This window comes from Phycodurus eques, chromosome 3 (assembly GCF_024500275.1).
Source record: "Phycodurus eques isolate BA_2022a chromosome 3, UOR_Pequ_1.1, whole genome shotgun sequence".
In the NCBI taxonomy this organism is placed as follows: Eukaryota; Metazoa; Chordata; class Actinopteri; order Syngnathiformes; family Syngnathidae; genus Phycodurus; species Phycodurus eques.
The window spans coordinates 22,299,072-22,319,768 of record NC_084527.1 but is presented as its reverse complement, the minus strand read 5'-3'; the positions used below and the strand labels follow the sequence as shown (position 1 = coordinate 22,319,768).

At 39.6% G+C, this 20,697-nt stretch overlaps 1 protein-coding gene across 2 annotated transcripts in view; it reads right to left on the bottom strand.

The window, feature by feature from the left end:
- LOC133400249 (early estrogen-induced gene 1 protein-like) overlaps positions 1-20,697 on the bottom strand; it is a 41,623-nt gene that overhangs the window by 2,725 nt on the left and 18,201 nt on the right. Inside the window, exons 2-11 of one of the 2 annotated variants that reach the window (XM_061672706.1) lie at positions 13,529-13,614; positions 9,670-9,790; positions 8,917-8,946; positions 6,961-7,077; positions 6,843-6,889; positions 4,595-4,749; positions 3,603-3,701; positions 3,327-3,525; positions 2,194-2,315; positions 48-117 (exon numbers count right to left, since the gene is read on the bottom strand). In XM_061672706.1, the coding sequence (XP_061528690.1) occupies positions 48-117; positions 2,194-2,315; positions 3,327-3,525; positions 3,603-3,701; positions 4,595-4,749; positions 6,843-6,889; positions 6,961-7,077; positions 8,917-8,946; positions 9,670-9,790; positions 13,529-13,602 (1,034 nt within the window). In that variant the 5' untranslated portion in view covers positions 13,603-13,614. The remainder of the gene's footprint in view (positions 1-47; positions 118-2,193; positions 2,316-3,326; positions 3,526-3,602; positions 3,702-4,594; positions 4,750-6,842; positions 6,890-6,960; positions 7,078-8,916; positions 8,947-9,669; positions 9,791-13,528; positions 13,615-20,697) is intronic. The other variant, XM_061672705.1, reaches the window with a different exon arrangement.

The window sequence follows — 20,697 nt, the reverse complement described above, 5'->3', positions numbered from 1 at the left end:
TCAATGACGCGAGATGTTGGAAGCGACGCAAGGAGCCACCGACTCACCTGTTGCCCAGCCGGATGGCGCTGAGCGCGGTGCTGCCGTCTCGGTTGATGAACAGACGCAGGTTGCTGTCTGCATGGGAGGGAGATAAAACGGATGCTCAACATTAGCGTAGCACATAAGAAGGTATCATCATGGTGACAGATGCTAAACATGCAATTTGTATTTATTGTATATATTAAAATGTATTTTTGAAAAAAAATAGTTTAGTAAATAATTCACTATTTGAAAATTGCATTGTTTATAATTATTGCTAGTTAACCGTTTTCTTATACACACACACACAAATATATATCACATACAGCAAGTGGTAATCGTTCCAACACAATATTTCTGGTGGATAAAACAAACCACTTTATACACCAGAGAAAATGCGTTGGAAAGATACAGACTCACTACGCTGATCCCGCGTTCTTCTGGAATATTATGCTAGTAATGAAGGATACTCAAAATAGTATCTGGTGCCAGTCGCCAATGTCTTTAAGGACCTGGTGGGCGTAGAGATTGTTCACAGAAATAAAAGGAAAAAAGGAAATAGTACAAAAAGTGCACTGCAACTAAAGCCCAGTACACAAACAGCTGACAGTCAGCCAATGACTGCTTGTCTTCCGACAAATTGTGTGCGCGTGTCTGTGTGGGAGCCAGGAGAATGAATTGAATGTCGTGGCTCTGTATGCAATGAATAAAAGTACTGCACTGAGTGGGTGCACAATGTATTGTTTACAATGGGAGAACTCAAATGCAGTCAAATACAAGAATACTGCACACTAAAACCTTGAATCGAAAGCTTGAAAAACACAGTATTAAGTATGAGTAAAGTAGTAAATATAGAAATTATTTATGTAGTCATGGAAAAGAAAATATTCCCCTTGTTCCTTCAATGTTTTTGTTAATTTTTAATGCCATGTGCAACTAACAGTACATTTGTTTGGACAACTATAATGATGACAATGAAAATAGCTCATAACAGTTTCATATAAGAGCTGAAATCTAGCTCTAGCCATTTTCCATGGTTTTCTTGATAATAACCACAATTATATTTAACAAGCTTTTCTATTATTCAGGTAAAATGCCTTGAGTGGTACTAGGTATTATAATGAACAAGAAATTGTAGAAACAAGGATGGTCTAATATATTGTATACTGTATATATACTGTATACTGTATATGTACTGTATAAATCATACATATACTGTATATAGATGTACAATATTTGTCATACAATATATATATATGATAATGCAGGAATTTATCTATTTAAAAATGACTAAAGTTAAGAATGGGATAATTCAAACATTACTTAATTTTTCAAGTTTATAGTAATGTTTTGATTTAATAAAAAAATAAAAATAAAAGTATTTGAAGTTGCTTTGTCAGTTTTCATTCCACTGCTTTTACTGATGCTTTAGATTCATGCCGTTTTAGTATCTGTATCGAGGTACTTTATGCAGGTCTTGTATCGAAGTCAGAATTTTCATATACTGACACCACTCTTATATAATAAATTATTAACAATATGTTTTTAGTTCTTGTATGTGTTAATATATTAAAAAATCTATAAATAAAATCATCTTTTTTTTTAGTGTTTATAGATAATTCAATTATCTATAAAATGAAATAAAATTAAGATAGCTGGGATAGGCTGCAGCACCCCCTTGTTAGGATAAGCGGTACAGAAAATGGATGGATAGTTTTTTTTTTTAAATACAGATCTAAAATTGTATATTTTACTATTTTAATGTAATCATTAACAAATAAAGTACGAACTATTTATATCAGTATATTTTTATTTTTTTTTGTATATATTAAAACAATAGGTTCTCTTCTTAATTAAATTATTATTTTAAGTAGTAAAAATTAATTCTCATTTTATGTATAAAGTATTTTTTTATTTTATGTATTAAGCTAATTCATGATTTTAATAAAATGGTTAATTAATTATAATTACATGCATTATAAATAAAAACATATAATAAAGAAGCATGTATTATTATTTGATGAGATATTATTTTTACCAGTCACATTTTCACCTACAAACGACCTGGCCCGTCGTCCGTTTTCATAAAGTTATGTTCACCTTGTATAGTAAAGACTGAGTTTTCTTCAAATAATAATAGCGTCTTGTATTTTTCGGCTTTAGGCGGCCCACCTTCAGTGTTGCTGACGTCCTCAAAGTTTTGACTCTGGACAATCTTCTCCACAATGTCGTCAGCGTCCATGCGGGTGTCGTTCACCCAAGATGGCTGACTCTCCACAGTGTCCTGCTTTCTCCTGCACTCAACACAAAAAACATGATTGGAGGTCAAAAATGGAGTGTGGCTATGTACTTGGGAGGCCTGTGGGTTCACTTTTTTTGTGCTCAGGTTTTTTGCTGTCAAAATTCCCACTCACAAGATTGTCTAAATTTGCACTCAACATTTTTGTGATCTAAACTTTTTTTAATCAAAATTTGCTCGGACTAGATATCAAAACTTCCACTTACAACTTTTTGCTCTCTAAATTTTTATTTTATGAAATGAAGTTTTTGTTATCTAAATTTGCCAAGAGAGATTTTTGTCTAAATTTCCCCCCAGAATTTTGTTAACTCATTACAAGCTCATTAGTTTTTGTTTTCTAAATTTCCGCACAAGTTTTTATCATCTAAATTTGTGGGAAAAAAATTGGCAATTTGTACTTACTTTTTTGTAATGTAAATTGCCGCTTACAATTTTTTCTAATCTAAATTTGCGCTTACCAGTTTTTATCTATATTCACACTTAATTTCTTCCGTTAACTACAATTGCTTGCTCTATGTTTGCTTTAGTAGTAGTGAGGTTCCTACTAAAGGGAAAAAATTCCTTGTGTGTAACGTACTTGCCAGATAAAGATGATTCTGATTTGTGCTCAAAAGTTGGTGCTATCTAAATTTTTCTATTTTCTAAAGTCCCACTTACATGTTTTTATTTTTTCAATTCGAGCTAACAAGTTTTTTTAACCAGATTTGTGCTCAAAAGTTTGTTTTCTCAAAATTCACAGTTTAAGATATTACCTAAATTCACGCTCACAAGTTTTGTTATCTAAAATTGTGTTCAAAAGTTTTTCTCTAAGTTCACACTTAAGTTTGTGGTCAAAAGTTATCTAAACTCACGCTCAATATTTGTGTTATCTAAACTCACATTTTCAAGTTTCTGGGATAAAAAAAGGCACGTTATTGTGATATAAATGTGCTTTCACAAGTTTTTGTTATCTAAATTGGTCAAATTTAGTCTCTTTCGATGGCTAAAATGGAGGGCGCGTGTGTACCTGGGGGGCCTATTGGTGGGGAGGAGAGGCCTGGGAGGCCGGGGGGGTCTCTCAGAGCGCCCCACTTCTCTTTCAGCGTCTGTGGGGATGTCGGTAGCGAAGCCCCCCAGGCCCCCTGAGGCGCTGCTACCGGTGGAGGTGTTTCTGCGGTGGGTCAGGTCCGATAGGCTGGAGGAGCAAGAGTGCTCCGTGCTGTAGCCTGCGGGACATGGCAGGAGTAAGATAAAGCTCCATGCTAAGCTAAAGGCTAGTTCATGTTTAGGAAGCAAAACAAACCTGAGATTTTGCTCTGCTGGCTGGCGTAGCTAGAGTTACGAGAATGTCCAGACTGGAAAATTTCTCCGGGAGCAATACCTTCAGGGTCTTCCAGAAGACCTGACCACAAGAACACAAATTTGGAAATTATAGACAAAATGTGTGTTGACATTTTATTTAGCTAAATTTGCACTGACAATTTTTTCATGTAAATTTGTGCTTTCAATATTTTTGTCCTTTAAAGTTTTCCGTTTTCTAAATTGGTGCCTAGACCTATTGTGTTCACTAAATTTGCACGCAATATTTTTGTTATCTAAAAACTTACCTTCAAGTTGTTTTAATCTAATTTTGCACTGACAAATTTTTGTCATCTAAATTAGAGCTTTCAGAATTTTTGTAATCTAGAGTTTTTGTTCTCAAAATTTGCGCGGAAATTTTTTTTTCTAAATTTGTGCATAAACGATTTTCTGATTGAAATTCACATGCACAAGATCTAAACTCATATTCACAAGTTTTTGGTAATCAAATTTATATTAAAAAAAAAATCGTACTTCAGTGTTTTTCTTATTATCTAAATTTGACAGATTTTCATATACTGTATGTGCTGACAAGTTATTGATCATCTATATTTAAGCTTACAAGTTTTGGTTATATAAACTGATAAACTTTGTGATTTAAATTTGGGCTTGGAAGTTTTTCTTAACTAGATTTGCACTTAAAAAAATTGTTAGATAAATTTTTTTATCTAAATTCGCAAAAATTCTGTTATGTAATCTATGCTCAATATTTTTATTTTCTAAATTTATGCACACAAGTTGTGTTATGTAAATTTAAGGTTACAAAGTTTTTTGTGTAACGTTGCAAACACATTACGAAAATCTACATCACAGGTTTTTTATTTAAATTTAATTGTTTTCTAAATTAGCACTTAGGATTCATGTATTAGTTATAGTATTAGCTCAAGTACTAGATGTAGTATCAGTTCAAGTATTAGTTGTAGTATTAATGTATACCTGAGCTAATGATGGAGGGTCGATGTTTGGGCGTCCGGCCCAGTGAAATAACTCCAGCGGGTCCAGGTTCTGACTTGGTTCCCTCACCCTTGCAGTCCAGCTGCAGGGTGTGCTCACGTCCCGGGATGGAGATGCTCTTGGCCGTACTGGCCGGACTAAATGGAGGAATACAAAACAAAACAAAACAAACAAAACAACACTCATCAGGATAAAAACATCTTAATCTCATGAGAATAAAGTGATTTTTCCCAGAATAAATTCACATTTCGTTATAAAAAGTCACCTTTTTTTCCCCAAGGAAAAAGGTGAGAGTTTAAATAAACAAACAAAAAAATAGCTGTATTTTTCAAGACAAAAAACTATTTTTACGAGAAAAACTTGGGAGAATAAAGTTGTGGTTTTTTTTTTTCAAGCAAAAGAGTCTGAATATTATGAGAACACAGTAAAACTATTACAAAACAATGCTGTAATTTTCGAGAACAAATGCTCAACCTTATGAGGATTAAAGGGGAACTAAACCCCAACCTTTTTAAAACAAGAATACATTGCATGTGGCCACACTTGTAAAACCACAGTACTCTGATTAATATTGAGTTCGTGGAATAAGAATTGAATGGAATTTTTTATGGGATTTAGGTCTGGAGGCCGGCTAGGCCACTCCATGACCTTAACGAGCTTCTTCTTTAGCCACTCTTTGATTTCCTTGCCTATGTGCTTTTTTGGGTGCTTTTTGGGTCATCATCCTGCTGTAAGCCTCATCCACGACCCTTTTAAGTTTTTTGGCTGAGAGAAGGAGGTTGTCAACCAGGATTTCACAGTACAATGCTCCATCCATATTTCCCTCGATGTGGTGTGATTTTTCACACAGGGCCAAGTAACTTTGAATAGTTTTTTTTTCCTTAATAAAAAAAAAAATATTTAAAAACACAATTTTAAGTTCACTTGGGTTATATTTGTCTAATATTTACATTTGTTTGACGATCTTAAACAAAGTGGGGAAACAATGAAAAAATATAAGAATTTGAGAATGGGGACAATACTTTTTCACAGCACTTTATTTGTGAGGTTACACGCTGATATTGGAAGAGAAGGTCTGCCTCTCAGTCTCCGCCCTAATTCATCGAAAAGTGTTCTGTAGGGTTGAGGTCATGATTGTGCAGGCCAGTCAAATTCATCCACATCAATTTCTATCATCCGTGTCTTGAGGAACCTTGATTTGTGCATTGATGCACAGACATGGTGGAACAGGAAGGGGCCATCTCCAAATTGTTCCCTCAAAGTTGGAAATGTCCAAAATCTGGTCATCTCGTATGCTGAAGCATTTAGAGTTCCTTTCACCAGAGCTCAGGGGCTATTATTTTGTCTAGTCATGTCTCACTGAGATTAAACAGTGGATGTCCTGTAACTTTTTGCTCCTTAACCCTGAGAACACTGAGCTGTTGCTTATTGACCCTGCTGAACATAGCCACTTGTTTAAGGACACCATTGAGTTTTGACAAAAGCACCAATAGTCTCACGATACTATACCTGCATAAAGTACCTCAATACCGGTACTGAAGTGACACCACGGCAAAAATCGCAAACATTAGTAAAAGCAATGGAATAAAAACTGACAAAACAACTCCAAATACTTTTATATTTTTATTAATTCAAATAATGTTGATAAACTTAACAAAATATATAAGTAGCACATTCATCATCATCATCAGTCAAAAAAAAGATCAATGCCTCTATACAGTGTGTGTGTATATATAATGAATGTGTGTTTGTATATATCCATCCATCCATTTTCTGAGCCGCTTCTCCTCACTAGGGTCGCGGGAGTGCTGGAGCCTATCCCAGCCGTCATCGGGCAGGAGGCGGGGTACACCCTGAACTGGTTGCCAGCCAATCGCAGGGCAGATAGAAACAAATAACCATTCTCACTCGCAGTCATGCCTACGGGCAATTTAGAGTCTCCAATTCATGCATGTTTTTGGGATGTGGGAGGAAACCGGAGTGCCTGGAGAAATCCCACGCAGGCACGGGGAGAACATGCAAACTCCACACAGGCGGGGACGGGGATTGAACCCGGGTCCTCAGAACTGTGAGGCTGACGCTCTAACCAGTCGGCCACCGTGCCGCCGGGTAAAATTCAGTGAGGCAAAATAAATCCTACATTACATGACGCAGGCAACAAAGAGCCGGTCTAATGCGCCTATTTCTCGAGAAAAAAGTACAACTTTCTAAATAAAGAAGAAGAACTCACGTTTTAAAACAGGGATCTCCAGACAGGAGGGTCATCCCGATGATTACCTATAAAAAGCACACACACACAAGCAGTGAGCAAACAGCTCCATGATACTAAGGGATGCTAAGAGACTAACCTTCAGTATGGAGTTGTCCTGTCGCATGTTCTTGGTGTCGTAGCCCTCCAGCAGGCAGCAGCGCACCGTGGAACCAGAGCCAGCAAACTCCGCCATGTTCAGGTCTGCGAAGCCCAGCTGAGGAGGGATGCAGAGACATGAAGGAGTCGCAATTCACAATTGTACTGCTACAAAGTATTACCAAACTGAGCTGATAAATGACTACCAATTAGGAATACATTTTGATTACTGTGCTGAACAAATCTGACCTAGCAGTTCCAGGAACTATACACTAGTACCGAGAGTTAAGAGTAACTCGAAATGTAGAAGAGTAAATCTAACCTTTTAGTTCTAGGAACTACAAACAACAAAGGTTACAGGGACTTTTAGTCAATGGTAGTTGTAAGGCAAGGAAGGCAAGTTTCTTTATATAGACATTTCATACAGAAGGTAACTCGATGTGCTTTACATGATTAAAAGCATTTAAAAACAAAGAACAAAAGATTTTAAAACAAACTACAGAAAAATAAAGAAAACTTACTAAAATCACTCAAATAACAAAGTGCAAAACAGATTTAAAAAATGCTCAATCATAGGCATGAGAAAAAATAATAGTTTTTAACTTCGACTTAAACAAATTCACTCTTGGGGCTCTGACTTCACTTCTGTTGGCAACTTATTCCATTTGCGTGCAGCATAACAGCCTAACTAGAGTTGCGGGCGCGCTTATGCCTATCCTAGCCGACTTTCAGAGGTTTAGCAAACTCGCCTGACTGAAGTGAATCTTTAATTTGCTGCAAATCAGCTAGCACAGACTTCGCAATAGTCTTGAAAAAGTCAAATGGTATTGAGTCAAAACAACAACGTGATGGTTTCGGCTGCTGCACCGTTTTCTCTGCAGTTGTTTGGTCAACTGTATCATTTTGGCAAGGTCATAGAATTATTCTTGGGTGGTTTTAGGTGCTTCATTATTTTATCATTTTGAAGATTTGTGCTGATATTTATTATAGTGAGTAACTGATCGTGGAGTGGTACATTCGCCTGACTTCGGTGCCTGCAGGCAGCGTGGGTTCAGTTCCCACTCAGTCATGGTGTTTTTCCGTGTCTATATGTACCCTGCGACTGACTGGCAACCAGTTCAGGGTGTAGTCCACCTTTCGCCCGAAGTCAGCTGGGATAGGCTCCAGCAGTCCGCTACACAGAACAGGATAAGTGGTATTGAGAATGGATGAATTTAATATAGTAGTATTATTGTAGTTCCTAGAGCTAAAAGGTTCCAAACAAATATGTTTGCAGTTGCAAAGTTCTTGGGCTTTAAGTATTTTTTGTTGTCTAAATTTAAGCTTACAAGTTTTTTTGTTATCCAAATTCATGCTTAAAAGTCTTCGCAGTATTTGCGCTGCCCATTTGCCACCTCGCCAATGGCAAGACAACGATGTTGCGAAGCGAACATTACCCAAGTTAGCCACGGTGGCAAATCAAAATTGACTGCATCAAAAGCACATCCTGACAAAAGTTAAGTTGAGCGCTCTAATTCTGCTGTGTGTTAACAGTGTTTGTGGTTTAGCCACATACACACACATAATGATGTGGCTAAGTACACACAAGTGTGGCTACAAGATTTTAATAAGGTTTAGCCACATTGGCTAAGAGGTTTCATGACCCCAGTGTCAGCCCTGCTTCTGTAATCTAAATTAACGCTCAATTTGCAGTCACATTGTTTCTTTAACTTGGCAGGACTCCCGAGCGAAAGGTCCCCATTCTTCTTTTTCAAAGTCTCTTGATTTTTCCAACAGCTTCTGTTTTTCTTCGAGGTGCATGCGAGGAAGCTTCACTTCCAAGGAGGGAAGTGGGCTAAATATAGCGTTTTAGAGGAAACAACACGCAGGATTTTGGAATATCGGAGGTGTCGGCAGGATGCCGGACAAATGAGTTATTCCCGTATTTAGGGTCACCGACCATCAGTGAGTCTCTTACCTTCGTGTATGCTTTCCCGCCTTTCAGCTCCTGCGGGAAAAAACAGGAAGGACACGTAAACCAAATGAGCCCACATTAGACCTCACATTAGGAAGCCTCTTTCAAATGCACAGCCTCCAAAATGAACGCAGCACAACTGTAATAATGTTTTAACATAGGGACACAAGTATGCTTATTTTCATAAGGAACTGACTATAATAGAAGATCTGGCATTTAACAGTAGCATTCACACAGAACCCAGCGAAGCAGAATATTGCGCAGCGTGGCATCCCGCAATCAGATAATTAGATGACGGTGTCTGGTGTGACGTATTAAATAGTCATACACAATTGCAACCAATGTTTACATACAAAAAAAAAAACACCTACACTAATCCCTTGTTTATTGCTGGGGTTAAGTTCTGGCCCACCCCCACAATAGGTGAAATCTGCAAAGTAGTGACCACATACCCTTTTTTTTAAAGAAATACATAGTTTAAAGCTTTGTGAACCTCCCCAGACTCTTATTACTCTTCCCCACACCTCTATTTACCTCTACCATACACTTAAAAACACGTTCTACACTTAAACACCTTTTAAACTCAAAACATATAGTAATGCACACTAGCACTGTACACTATGTACATTTTCTTCCTTCGGGCAAGAGCCGGGGTATACCCTGAACTTGTCGCCAGCCAATCGCAGGGCGCATAGCAAGAAACAACCATTCACACTCACATTCACACCTATGGGCAATTTAGAGTCTTTTATTTACCTTCCTGACAGACACCCGGCAGACCGACGGGTCCAGCACGCCTGTGTGCGGGTTTGCGCTCATCTTGGACACGAAGGAGAACCTCTTCCTCCATCGTACGCAGTTCTCACGCACTTCCTCCCTGCACACACACAGACACAGTTGAAAATGACAATGATGGGGGAAGCTGTAAAAACAAGCAAGAAATAAATGTATATTTTGTGAAAAATCCAGTCCCTGAAGCCAGTTTGGCTTAGCAACATGAAAATTGGCATAGCCATCATGAGTTGACCCACAAAAACTCTCAAAAGGTGATGCCCAGAGAGACAGCAACACAGCCAATTTGGTTTGAACAGGCTCAAAGATTACCATGTCCTACAGATGAAAAAAAAACAATAAAAAACAATTTTAAAAAAAATATTCACTTAGCACCAACAAATTTGGTAATCATATCTATCATAAGTTGACCTACAAAAAAAAGTCTCAAGAGGCCATGTGCAGAAAGACAAAGGAAGTCAGCCATTTTTATTTGAACAGGCCATTTCAGGCTCAAAGATGAACTTGTCCTACAGATTTTTGTTTTTGCTAAATTCAGCCCCTGAAACCCATTACACTTAGCAACAACAAATTTGGTATTCATGTCCATCAAAGAAACTCACCAAAAAGTCTCAAAAGGCCATGCTCAATAAGACAGAGGAAGTCAGCCATTTTGGTTTGAACAGGCCATTTTAGGCTCATTTTGGCCAATTCTAGGTTGACACAAGGAAGCCTGCCATTTTGGTTTCAAGCGGCCATTGACTTGCTGTAAAACCTGTAACACTAATAAGCTCAACCAAATGTCTTTAATTATGATGATTATCATTGTAGCTCAGAAGCGCGCTAATAAAATGCAACCTTTCCTCAAAGAAAGCTCATAAAGTAGACCAGACAGCTGCAAGCACTCTGTCGTGTTATTTCGGGGATAATTACTGCCGTCTGTAAATGCTATATGAGGAAAACATGAGAGAGGCAATTTGCTGGAAATGACAAGTTTTCTTGGAAAGCCAACGCGCTCATTAGGGACCATTCCGAAACGTCCTGTCAGTTGCTTCAAGTTGCACACAGTACAGTGAACCCCTGCTACACTGCGGTTCACCTTTCGCATCACCGATACATCCTCTTCTTTTCCTTTCGGCTTGTCCCTTTAGGGGTCGCATAGCGCGTCAGGCTTTTTCATGTAAGCCTATCTCCTGCAACCTCCTCTCGAACACCAACTGCCCTCATGTCTTCCCTCACGACATCCATCAACCTTCTCTTTGGTCTTCCTCTAGCTCTATTGCATGGCAGCTCCATCCTCATCGTCCTTCTACCAATATACTCACTTCTGTCCTGAGTCTAGCCTCCACTACTCTTTCCCATAACTTCATTGTGTGGCTCATCAACTTTATTCCTCTATAGTTCCCACAGCTCTGCACATCACCCTTGTTCTTAAAAATGGGCACCAGGACACTTTTCCTCCATTCCTCAGGCATCTTCTCACATGCTAGAATTCTATTGAACAAGCTGGTCAAAAACTCCACAGCCACCTCTCCCAGATGCTTCCATACCTCCACAGGAATGTCATCAGGACCAACTGCCTTTCCATTTTACATCCTCTGTAATGCCTTTCTAACTTCCCCCCTTACTAATCATTGCCACTTCCTGGTCCACCACACTTGCCTCTTCTACTCTCCCTTCTCTCTCATTTTCCTCATTCATCAACTCCTCAAAAGTATTCTTTCCATCTATCTAGCACACTACTGGCACCAGTCAACATATTTCCATCTTTATCCTTAATCACCCTAACCTGCTGCACATCCTTCCCATCTCTATCCCTCTGTCTGGCCAGCCTGTATAGATCCCCGATACATCACAGTTTCTTAAGTGTCTTAAATAATTCATAATTGTTTTTTACAGTACTGTATACTCTTTAGCCAAGTCCAAATTTAGAGTTGCGTGCCTTCAGTGTCGTACCACGTTTTGCTTCAACATGCCAGACTGAGGTCTACTGGAAGGCATGCGGCATGATCAAAGAGAAACTCCCAATTAAACTTCAGTCACCGTTACCGTTACCACAGGGCACGGAGTCGAGTATTGTTGGATGCTCTGTTTGTACGTGTTGCTGCTCCATGTGTTAAAGTAGCAGTTGCAAGGTTTATAATTACTGTATTATCGATGCTAATTTCCGGGAGCCCATCTGTGGTGCTTCGCATTATATGTCAGCATTAAGCTAACAGACTTTGGCGAAAATGTGATTTGCTTGAACATTTTGGTCTTTACAGATACAACCCCAATTCCAATGAAGTTGGGACGTTGTGTTAAACATGGATAAAAACAGAATACAATGATTTGCAAATCATGTTCAACCTATATTTAATTGAATACACTACAAAGACAAGATATTTAATGGTCAAACTGATAAACTTGATTGTCTTTAGCAAATAATCATTAACTTAGAATTTTATGGCTTCAACACGTTCCAAAAAAGCTGGGACAGGTGGAAAAAAAAGATTGAGAAAGTTGAGGAATGCTCATCAAACACCTGTTTGGCTAATTGGCAACAGGTGAGTGCCATGATTGGGTATAAAAGGAGCTTCCCTGAATTGCTCAGTCATTCACAAGCAAAGATGCAGCGAAGTTCACCTCTTTGTGAGCAAGCGTGTGAGAAAATAGTCAAACAGTTTAAGGACAATGTTCCTCAACGTACAATTGCAAGGGATTTCATAATCTACGGTCCATCATATCATCAAAATGTTCAGAGAATATAGAAAAATCACTACATGTAAGCGGCAAGGCCGAAACCCAACATTGTATGCCCGTGACCTTCGATCCCTCAGGCGGCGCTGCCTCAAAAACCATTGAAAATGTGTGGTGCGTCTGAAGCGTAAAATACGACAACGGAGACCCCGGACCGTTGAACAGCTAAAGCTGTACATCAAGCAAGAAAGGAAAATAATTCTACCTACAAAGCTTCAACAATTAGTGTCCTCAGTTCCCAAACATTTATTGAATGTTGTTAAAAGTAAAAGGTGATGGAACACAGTTGTAAACATGACCCTGTCGCAGCTTTTTTGGAACATGTTGCAGCCATAAAATTCTAAGTTAATGATTATTTGCTAAAAACAATAAATTTTTATCAGTTTGAACATTAAATGTATTGTCTTTGTAGTGTATTCAATTAAATATAGGTTGAACATGATTTGCAAATCATTGTATTCTGTTTTTATTCATGTTTAACAGAACGTCCCAACTTCATTGGAATTGGGGTTGTACTAATGTTAACTGCTATTTTGTCTTAAGGGTGGGTTTTACAGTATACTATCTCTGATACTGTACGTCAGTATCGGTACTTAAAACGGTGCCAAGACATTCAATACTGTATGAAGCGATCATCATCAACAGCCTGACATACACGTTCTGGGTAGGATCCCTGTCAGTATGTGTGTGGTGGACAAGGATGACAACACTTTTAGAACAGGTGCTAAGGAATACTTTAAACTAGGGCTCCAATGATTAATCGATAAAATCGATAATTAAAAGTGTTGGCAACAAATTTCATTGTCAATTCATTGTGTCGCATGATTATTATGTCAGCCACCAGTTGCATTGCGCCATTATAATTTGGATTGTGTCAGCACTTCTGGTTAATGATTGGATCCTGATTAACCAATCAGAATAAAGTCCTGACGCTTTCAATGCGCACAGACAATGACTGCCTATAATCCGAGTCAATGTAAGTGATCTTTTTTTATCAAAAATACATACTTATGCTCATGCGAGCCAAACGTACTTATTCTCAGTATAAATTTAAGTCTGACAAGTGACAGTATTCAAAGATATTTTGAAAATATATCGTAATTACCAAAGAAGATTTTCTTCCAAGTCGCATGTGCCACCCAGTGGACATCCGTGGAAAGGCAGGGTAGCATCACTCATCTGTTTGTGAGTCTATTAACAAAACACGTATGTTTTTCATAGGTAAAGTACAACATCACCGTTTATTTATTAATGATTATAATTTGTTGTTACTTATTTTGTACAGAGACTTTCTTAAACATTTGGTAAATTAAAAGTTATCTGGACTTGATTCCTTGAATTCAAAAAATGAGTAGCATGATAAGAGATACATTTTGTAATTGTGTTTTTTTACTTCTTAGAGCTGAATCAAATGCATAAGAGGTTGAAGAGTGAGAATGTGATTGTGTTGTTACTAGATTCACAGAGATGGTGGTGAGGTTATAGGTAGGCATGAAAATCTTTATGTGGCAGTTGAGACTGAGACAGACAGACATTGTAGTGACAGAGGATGACAAAAACAATATTTTTACTATTTTATATTTTGTATGTTTTGTGTGGTTGGTCCATGGCATATTGTAAAGTTATTAGAACTCAAGATTTATTTTGTTTTTCCAAATATCAAATATAGTAGGAAATGACGGCACGGAATGTCACGTACGTGGTTAGGGCAAGGCCGAGTAACGCAAGGCAAGAACATGGTGGACCCAATTGCAGGGAAGCAGGGAGGCAAGGCAGGAGTGCGGGAGTCTCAAAATAATAATATTTAATCTTCAAAAAGGGAAAACTGAACAAAGTCCCACAACAGATACCAATCAAATCAAAGTAACAAAGAAACACTTGAATATCGAAAACTGGAAACAAACTATGACCTGTGAGTAAGACGTGGAATAGAAAGAGAAAATGACACCTGACAATGACATACCACAATGATAAAGACAACTGGCGACTATGACATGGCAAAGACATGTGACAACGACAATGAACTGACAAGAACTGAAAGAAACCAGGGAACTAAACACAAACAGATTGACGAGACAACGAGGAACACCTGGACAAGACACGAGTGGCTGGAGAGAGCTGATTGGTCGACAAAGTAGACGAGAACAGGTGGACACAACAACCTAATGAGCACACGACAAACATGGAACACAGGAAAACATGGAACAAAACTAAACACAACCCAAACCAAAACACAGACCATGACACGGAAATGCGGCATTTTGCAGAGCAATGAGCGGAGCGTAGTTGTAAAATGCTCACAATAATATGATTTTGCATTTCTGTAGCATAAAATAGTCATACACTAATTACTGTGTAAACAAAACAAAAAAATCATAAAAATTGCCACAAATGAACATGTACCTCTTTTCAAGGAGCCGTTGCCTGCCAGCAGCGGTGTGGGTGGTCACATGGTTATGACCCAGCACTCATCTCATCCCTACTGATCTGTTTTTATTGCTTTTGTTGATCTCATTACTTTTAACGTGTATGTGTGTAAGTTAACTTTCCAGTGACCCAGTGATGTGGTTTGCGAGAACTTTTATCCGCTTGATTATAACTTCGAGTGTCGTAACGCTGCTGCCACTTCAGCGCCCGCCATGACGTGGAGAGGTTCTCCCAGCCGGTTGCCACGACTTCCTGAATCTCCCTACGGACATTGATCAGCTGAGGTCCGGGGACGTGACACGAAAAGCATTGTCGAGATGAAAAAAGAGGAAGAAGAGCAGGACGACAGGCTGAAAATGTCTTCCAGGTCCGCACACAAAGCCAAGTCGACCTGTCATTGGCGACAGCAGAATAAAGTGAAGGTTCTGGAGTGGCCATCTCAGTCTCCTGACCTCAATATCATTGAGCCACTCTGGAGAGATCTCAAGCGTGCCGTTCATACAAGACAGCCCAAGAATTTACAGGAACTGGAGGCCTTTTGCCTAGAAGAATTGGGCAGCTTAAACATCAGAGAAAATAAAGAGCCTCATCCACAACTACCACAAAAGACTCCAAGCTGTCATTGATGCTAAAGGGGACAATACATGGTATTAAAAACTGGGGTATGTTAACTTTTAATCAGGGTCATTTGTATAGTTTCTGTTGTCATTATGATTTAAAAAGAGTAAACAAGGTTGTTTGATAATAAATGGCTTCACCCAAGCACTAACCATGAATGAAAGGTGTTATCATTCATATTCTCGGAAAAACGCCCAACAAATCATAAATTCTCCCAGGATATGTAAACTTATGAGCACAACTGTATGTGCATGTATCCACATTAACAGTTACTGTAACACCGAAATGGTTAGAGAATGTATTTGTACGCTGGATATTGAACTATTGACAATTTCTCTCGCCTGTTTTATTTGCCTCGCAGGTTTCAACAGCTCTATTATACGCTACGTTGGTTTCTATTCACCCGTGAGGAATTGGGACAGGCGGAGAGACAGGGAACAGTTGGACACCATACGTCATCTCGAACGGATGTACCGCTTTGTTGTAATGTTGAATTCCATCAGTAGGGGGCACCAAAAATCATGGATTACAGTTTTTAAGAGCAAAGTGATGTTTAGACAGCAACCGTTTTGTGTACTTAATGGACTGCCAATTTGAAATGTCTTTTGCATAAAGGGATGGAAATTTAAAACAGGACAAGTTTTTTGTCTGATTCATCAAATAAATAAACAGATGAATCAATTATTAAAATAACTGTTAGTTGCAGCCCTAATTTAAACACACATCTACTTTTTAAACACTCTTTTTAAGGTGTGTACGAAAGTAATGTATACGGTCTCTCTATCGCGGGTGGCTCATTGAAATCTAAAAGAAGATTAATCAACAAAACACCACAACTCCGGCTCGTCACTGTGGCTTGTATCGCACAAGCAGAGTTGCTGATAGGCAAGACGTCGCCATGGCGACCACTTTTAGTTAAAGGCTTGAACATGACTAGAAATCTAAACACACACATACGGTGTATACTGGTGGTGGCAGCTGCTTCTCACACTCACTCCCTCCCCCCTCTGCCGCCGCCATTGTTCAACATGGCCCCCGCGACCAACCGTGTGATTTCTACCACTTGCTCACTTGTCTCCATGCTTTGCTCTTCCTGAGGTGGGACAACACTCACCATGGTACTAAAAAAGTCTACCTATAGTTGAATCTCTTGGTAATTGGGAAAAAAAATTCCCATGGGAAATAATGGAAACAGAAATAATCTGTTCCCGGGTCAAAGTATGGCCATCATGAAAATATTATTAATGACAGTTTTGCCTTAAGAGATGCTTAATGACCCGACTTAGGAGTATTTTGAGATAGGAGCTGTCATTTGGCCGATTTTTTTGCTTTCACTTCTGAGGAAAAACGAGGTACAAGCACTATATGGTGGCAGGGAACTCAACTCAAATCACCGCCTCACAGTTCTGGGGACCGGGGTTCAAATCCTGGCCCCGCCTCTGTGGAGTTTGCATGTTCTCCCAATGCCTGAGTGAGTTTTCTCCGGGCACTCCGGTTACCTCCCACATCCCAAAAACATGCGTGGTAGGTTGATTGAAGACTCTAAATTGCCCGTAGGTGTGAACGTGAGTGTGACTGGTTGTTTGTTTCTATGCGCCCTGCGATTGACTGGCGACCGGTTCAGGGTGTACCGCCCAAAGATTGCTGGGATAGACTCCAACAGCCCGTGACCCTAATGAGGATAAGTGGTAATGAAAATGGATGGATGTATGTTTTGGGAGGCTGGAACAGATTGATGGAATATCCATTCATTTCAATGGGACGATTTGAGATATGAGTATTGTGAGTTACGAGCGTTGTCACGGAACGATATATCTGTATTGCTTCAGGTGCTACTTTGTGGCATCTCGGGGCCAAGGAACTGCGTTGATGTGAGTGGAGGAGCTTCATTTAGTAATTTGGGCGGCTGTGGCTCAGTAGGTAGAGGGGGTCGTCCAGTGACCGAAGGGTAGCTGGTTCGAATCCGACTGTCCACATGTCGAGGTGTCCTTGGGCAAGACATTGAACCCTAATTTGCTCCGCCAATTACTCTCAAATAGCGGTGTAACACTAGTAGTAGCTACAAGTACCAATAAAAAGGGGCTGAAAGATCGTATTAGAAACTAACAGTACTCAAAGTACCTGGAATCTCTGGATGAAAGAAATGTCTAAAGACACAAAATAAATCAGGTACTAGTTGGATTTGTTCCGTCCTTGAAATCCTGTGAGCTCGTGGGAAGCTTCTGGTGAGGCATTCTTATCAGCAGCGACCCGGGTGGTCAACCAGAGTGAGAAAAGAGGAAGGACAACATTCCTAAGCAGCATCAGCTTTGTTGGGTCTCTGGGGAGACGTGGCAGTGTGACGCTCGATAGTCCAGAGCTCAGTTGTGGTTGGTCTCTTCAATTTGTTTGGAAGGTCACGCTTCTTGTTCTCCTAACTTTTCGAACTTTCTAAATATTTGTTCCTCAAATAACATCATCACCAGTACTAACTCATCAACTGGAGGGTTTGTTTCTCTTTTTCACAAACAACAGCAAACATTCAAACATCACAGAATGTGTCCACCAATCAGTTCCAGCCAGGAAGTCGGCCTTGTGAGTGCACCTGTCAATCATTTCTTCTAGAACAGGGGTGTCATATAAACGGTGGGCCAAATTAAAAAAATCGGGACAATGTCGCGGGCCAAACTCAATATTTAATGAAAAATCACTGCATGTTTCCCTTTTCTGCAGAAATGTAGCGTTAAAGTTTATCGTATGACAACAAACTTCAAGACATCAGTGGTATTTGTTTGTTGTTTTGTATTTAAATAGATAACATGAATTCTTCTGTCGCTCCATCTTCTATATATCTATCTCCAACTATCTTTCTTTTTTATGTAAATCTTTCTTCAAAGGCCAACAACAAAACAACCCCCAAAAATAAGAATGTTCTTCAATAAAAAGCCAAAACATCAAACTTTTAACAGCCCCTGCCTAGGAGTTGATAAAGGGAATTAAAAAAACGATTCAATTATGTTATATTCTTTGTTACAGCCACGTTGCTGCGCACACAACAAATAGGTCTGTCTTTTACTTTAGTGAACAGATAATCTGCCTCCCACCTGTCTTGGAAGTTAACTGTTTTCCATCTTTCGTTTGGCCGTTTTTGAGAAAGGGAAGTGTAAATTTGCCCGAGGAGACTAGTAGCATGGTTGCTAACGACAGCAACAGAAAAGGAAGGGGCACTCGCCGGTCTAGACTGATGGGCCAACACACTAGCAAAGCATTCTGGGATTTGTAATATTAGTGGCGCATGTGTATATACGGGCGGGCCAGCTCTAATTCACACTCGATATGGTCTTGCGGGCCAAATATAATTTCATCGTGGGCCAAATTTGGCTACCTGAATTACCAGAACAAAAATCTGGGGGGGAAATCTGCTATTTAAAAAATAAAATAAAAAGAAAATATTAAATTCAAATTATTTATATATATATATATATATATATATATATATATATAAACAAATTTATTGTTGTTTTTTTTTTAAATGAGTTCAAATATTGTTTTGTACTCAGGCCCCCACCAAAATAGGCATTTTTTCCCAAAAATAAATAAAACATTGGCAAAATATATCCACGATTGGCACGTGTTTTCAAATCCACAAATAATTTGCACGTTTTTCAAATCCACTAATATATCCGCAATTTACGTGTTTTTTAATGTTGTGCGACTTATCATTTGTAAATATTAAATTTTTCTTGTGACTCTTTGAAGGTGGGTTTGTGGATTAGCGGGCACGCGCATTTAAATCGTGAATATATTCTCCTATGTGAGGGACCAGACAGAGCATGACTCAAAGATCCCCAATGACGATTACAAACATTGGGTACATTACACCCTCGCCCAGATGCAAGTCACCGGGGACCCCCTCTGGAGCCAGGCCTCGAGGTGGGACTCGATGGGGAGTGTCTAGTGACCGGGCCTGCACCCAAGGGGCCTGGTCGGGCACAGCCTTAAGAGAAAACATAGGACCCTCTTCCCATGGGCTCACCACCTGTGTGAGGGGCCAAGAGAGTCGGACGCGCAGAGAGCTGGGTGGCGGCCGAAGGTGGGGAACGTGGCGAGTTGATCCTCGGCTACAGAAGCTGGCGCTTGGAATGTGGAATGTCACCTCTCTGGCAGGGAACGAGTCTGACCTGGTGTTTGAGGTTGAGAAATCCCGACTAGATATAGTCGGGCTTACCTTGACACACAGCTTGGGCTCTGATACCTGTGCACTACAGCAAGCAGAGCTGGTGAGCAAGCCCAAGTGGACAGAAATGAAAAGACTTCAACTGACAGCCCAACTGATTTTCAAAACTTGTAACGCGCTTCATGTCACATACCACACACTGCAGCGTGTATATTGCCGAATTGACCATGTCTGGCTCCACGTATGCATGTGAGCCGTCGTTCTCATATTTAAAAAACATCTAGACCAACCTATGATCACGTTTAACGGATGGAAGCCTCAATGCCTGCATGAAGCTTAACCTCACCATGTATCAACCATACTACAAAGACCATGCCGCACCAGAAGTCGCATTAACAGTCAGCAGCATTTTATTTATTATTGGTTAGCTTCAGTATAATAATGTTATTAAAGAGTACATTATTATAGTCTAAAGTTGTTGGTCTTGCTTAAAAGATGCACACATTAGTTGCATAAAGTGTTAAAAAATATGATATGGCTCTCACGGAAATGTATTTCAAAATATGTAGCTTTCATGACTCTCTTGGACAAAAAGGTTCCCGACCCCTTCCTTAGAGAAAGGATGAGAAGCTCGGTCATCCGGGAGGGGCTCAGAGTCGAGCCGCTGCTACTCTGCAAAGAGAGGAGCCAGATGAGGTGGCTCGGGCATCTGATTAGGATGCCTCCCTGGTGAGGTGTTCCAGGCACATCCCACCGGGGAGGAGGCCCAGGGGACGACCCAGGGCACGCTGGAGAGACTATGTCTCCAAGCTGGCCTGGGAACGCCTCGGGATCCCCCTGGAAGAGCAGGACGAAGTGGCTGGCGAGAGGGAAGCCTGGGCTTTCCCGCTTAAGTTGCAACACGACCTTGGAAAAGTGGAAGAGAATGAATGAATGAAGTTTAAGTGTTGGTATTCTGCTTTGGACCAAAATAAGGATTATAAGGATTTTATTTTAAAAATTCCAAGTTTATTTTATGTGTTTGATGCTGTAGTTTCCCCCCCACCCCCCCAAAAAAATATATACAATGCAGA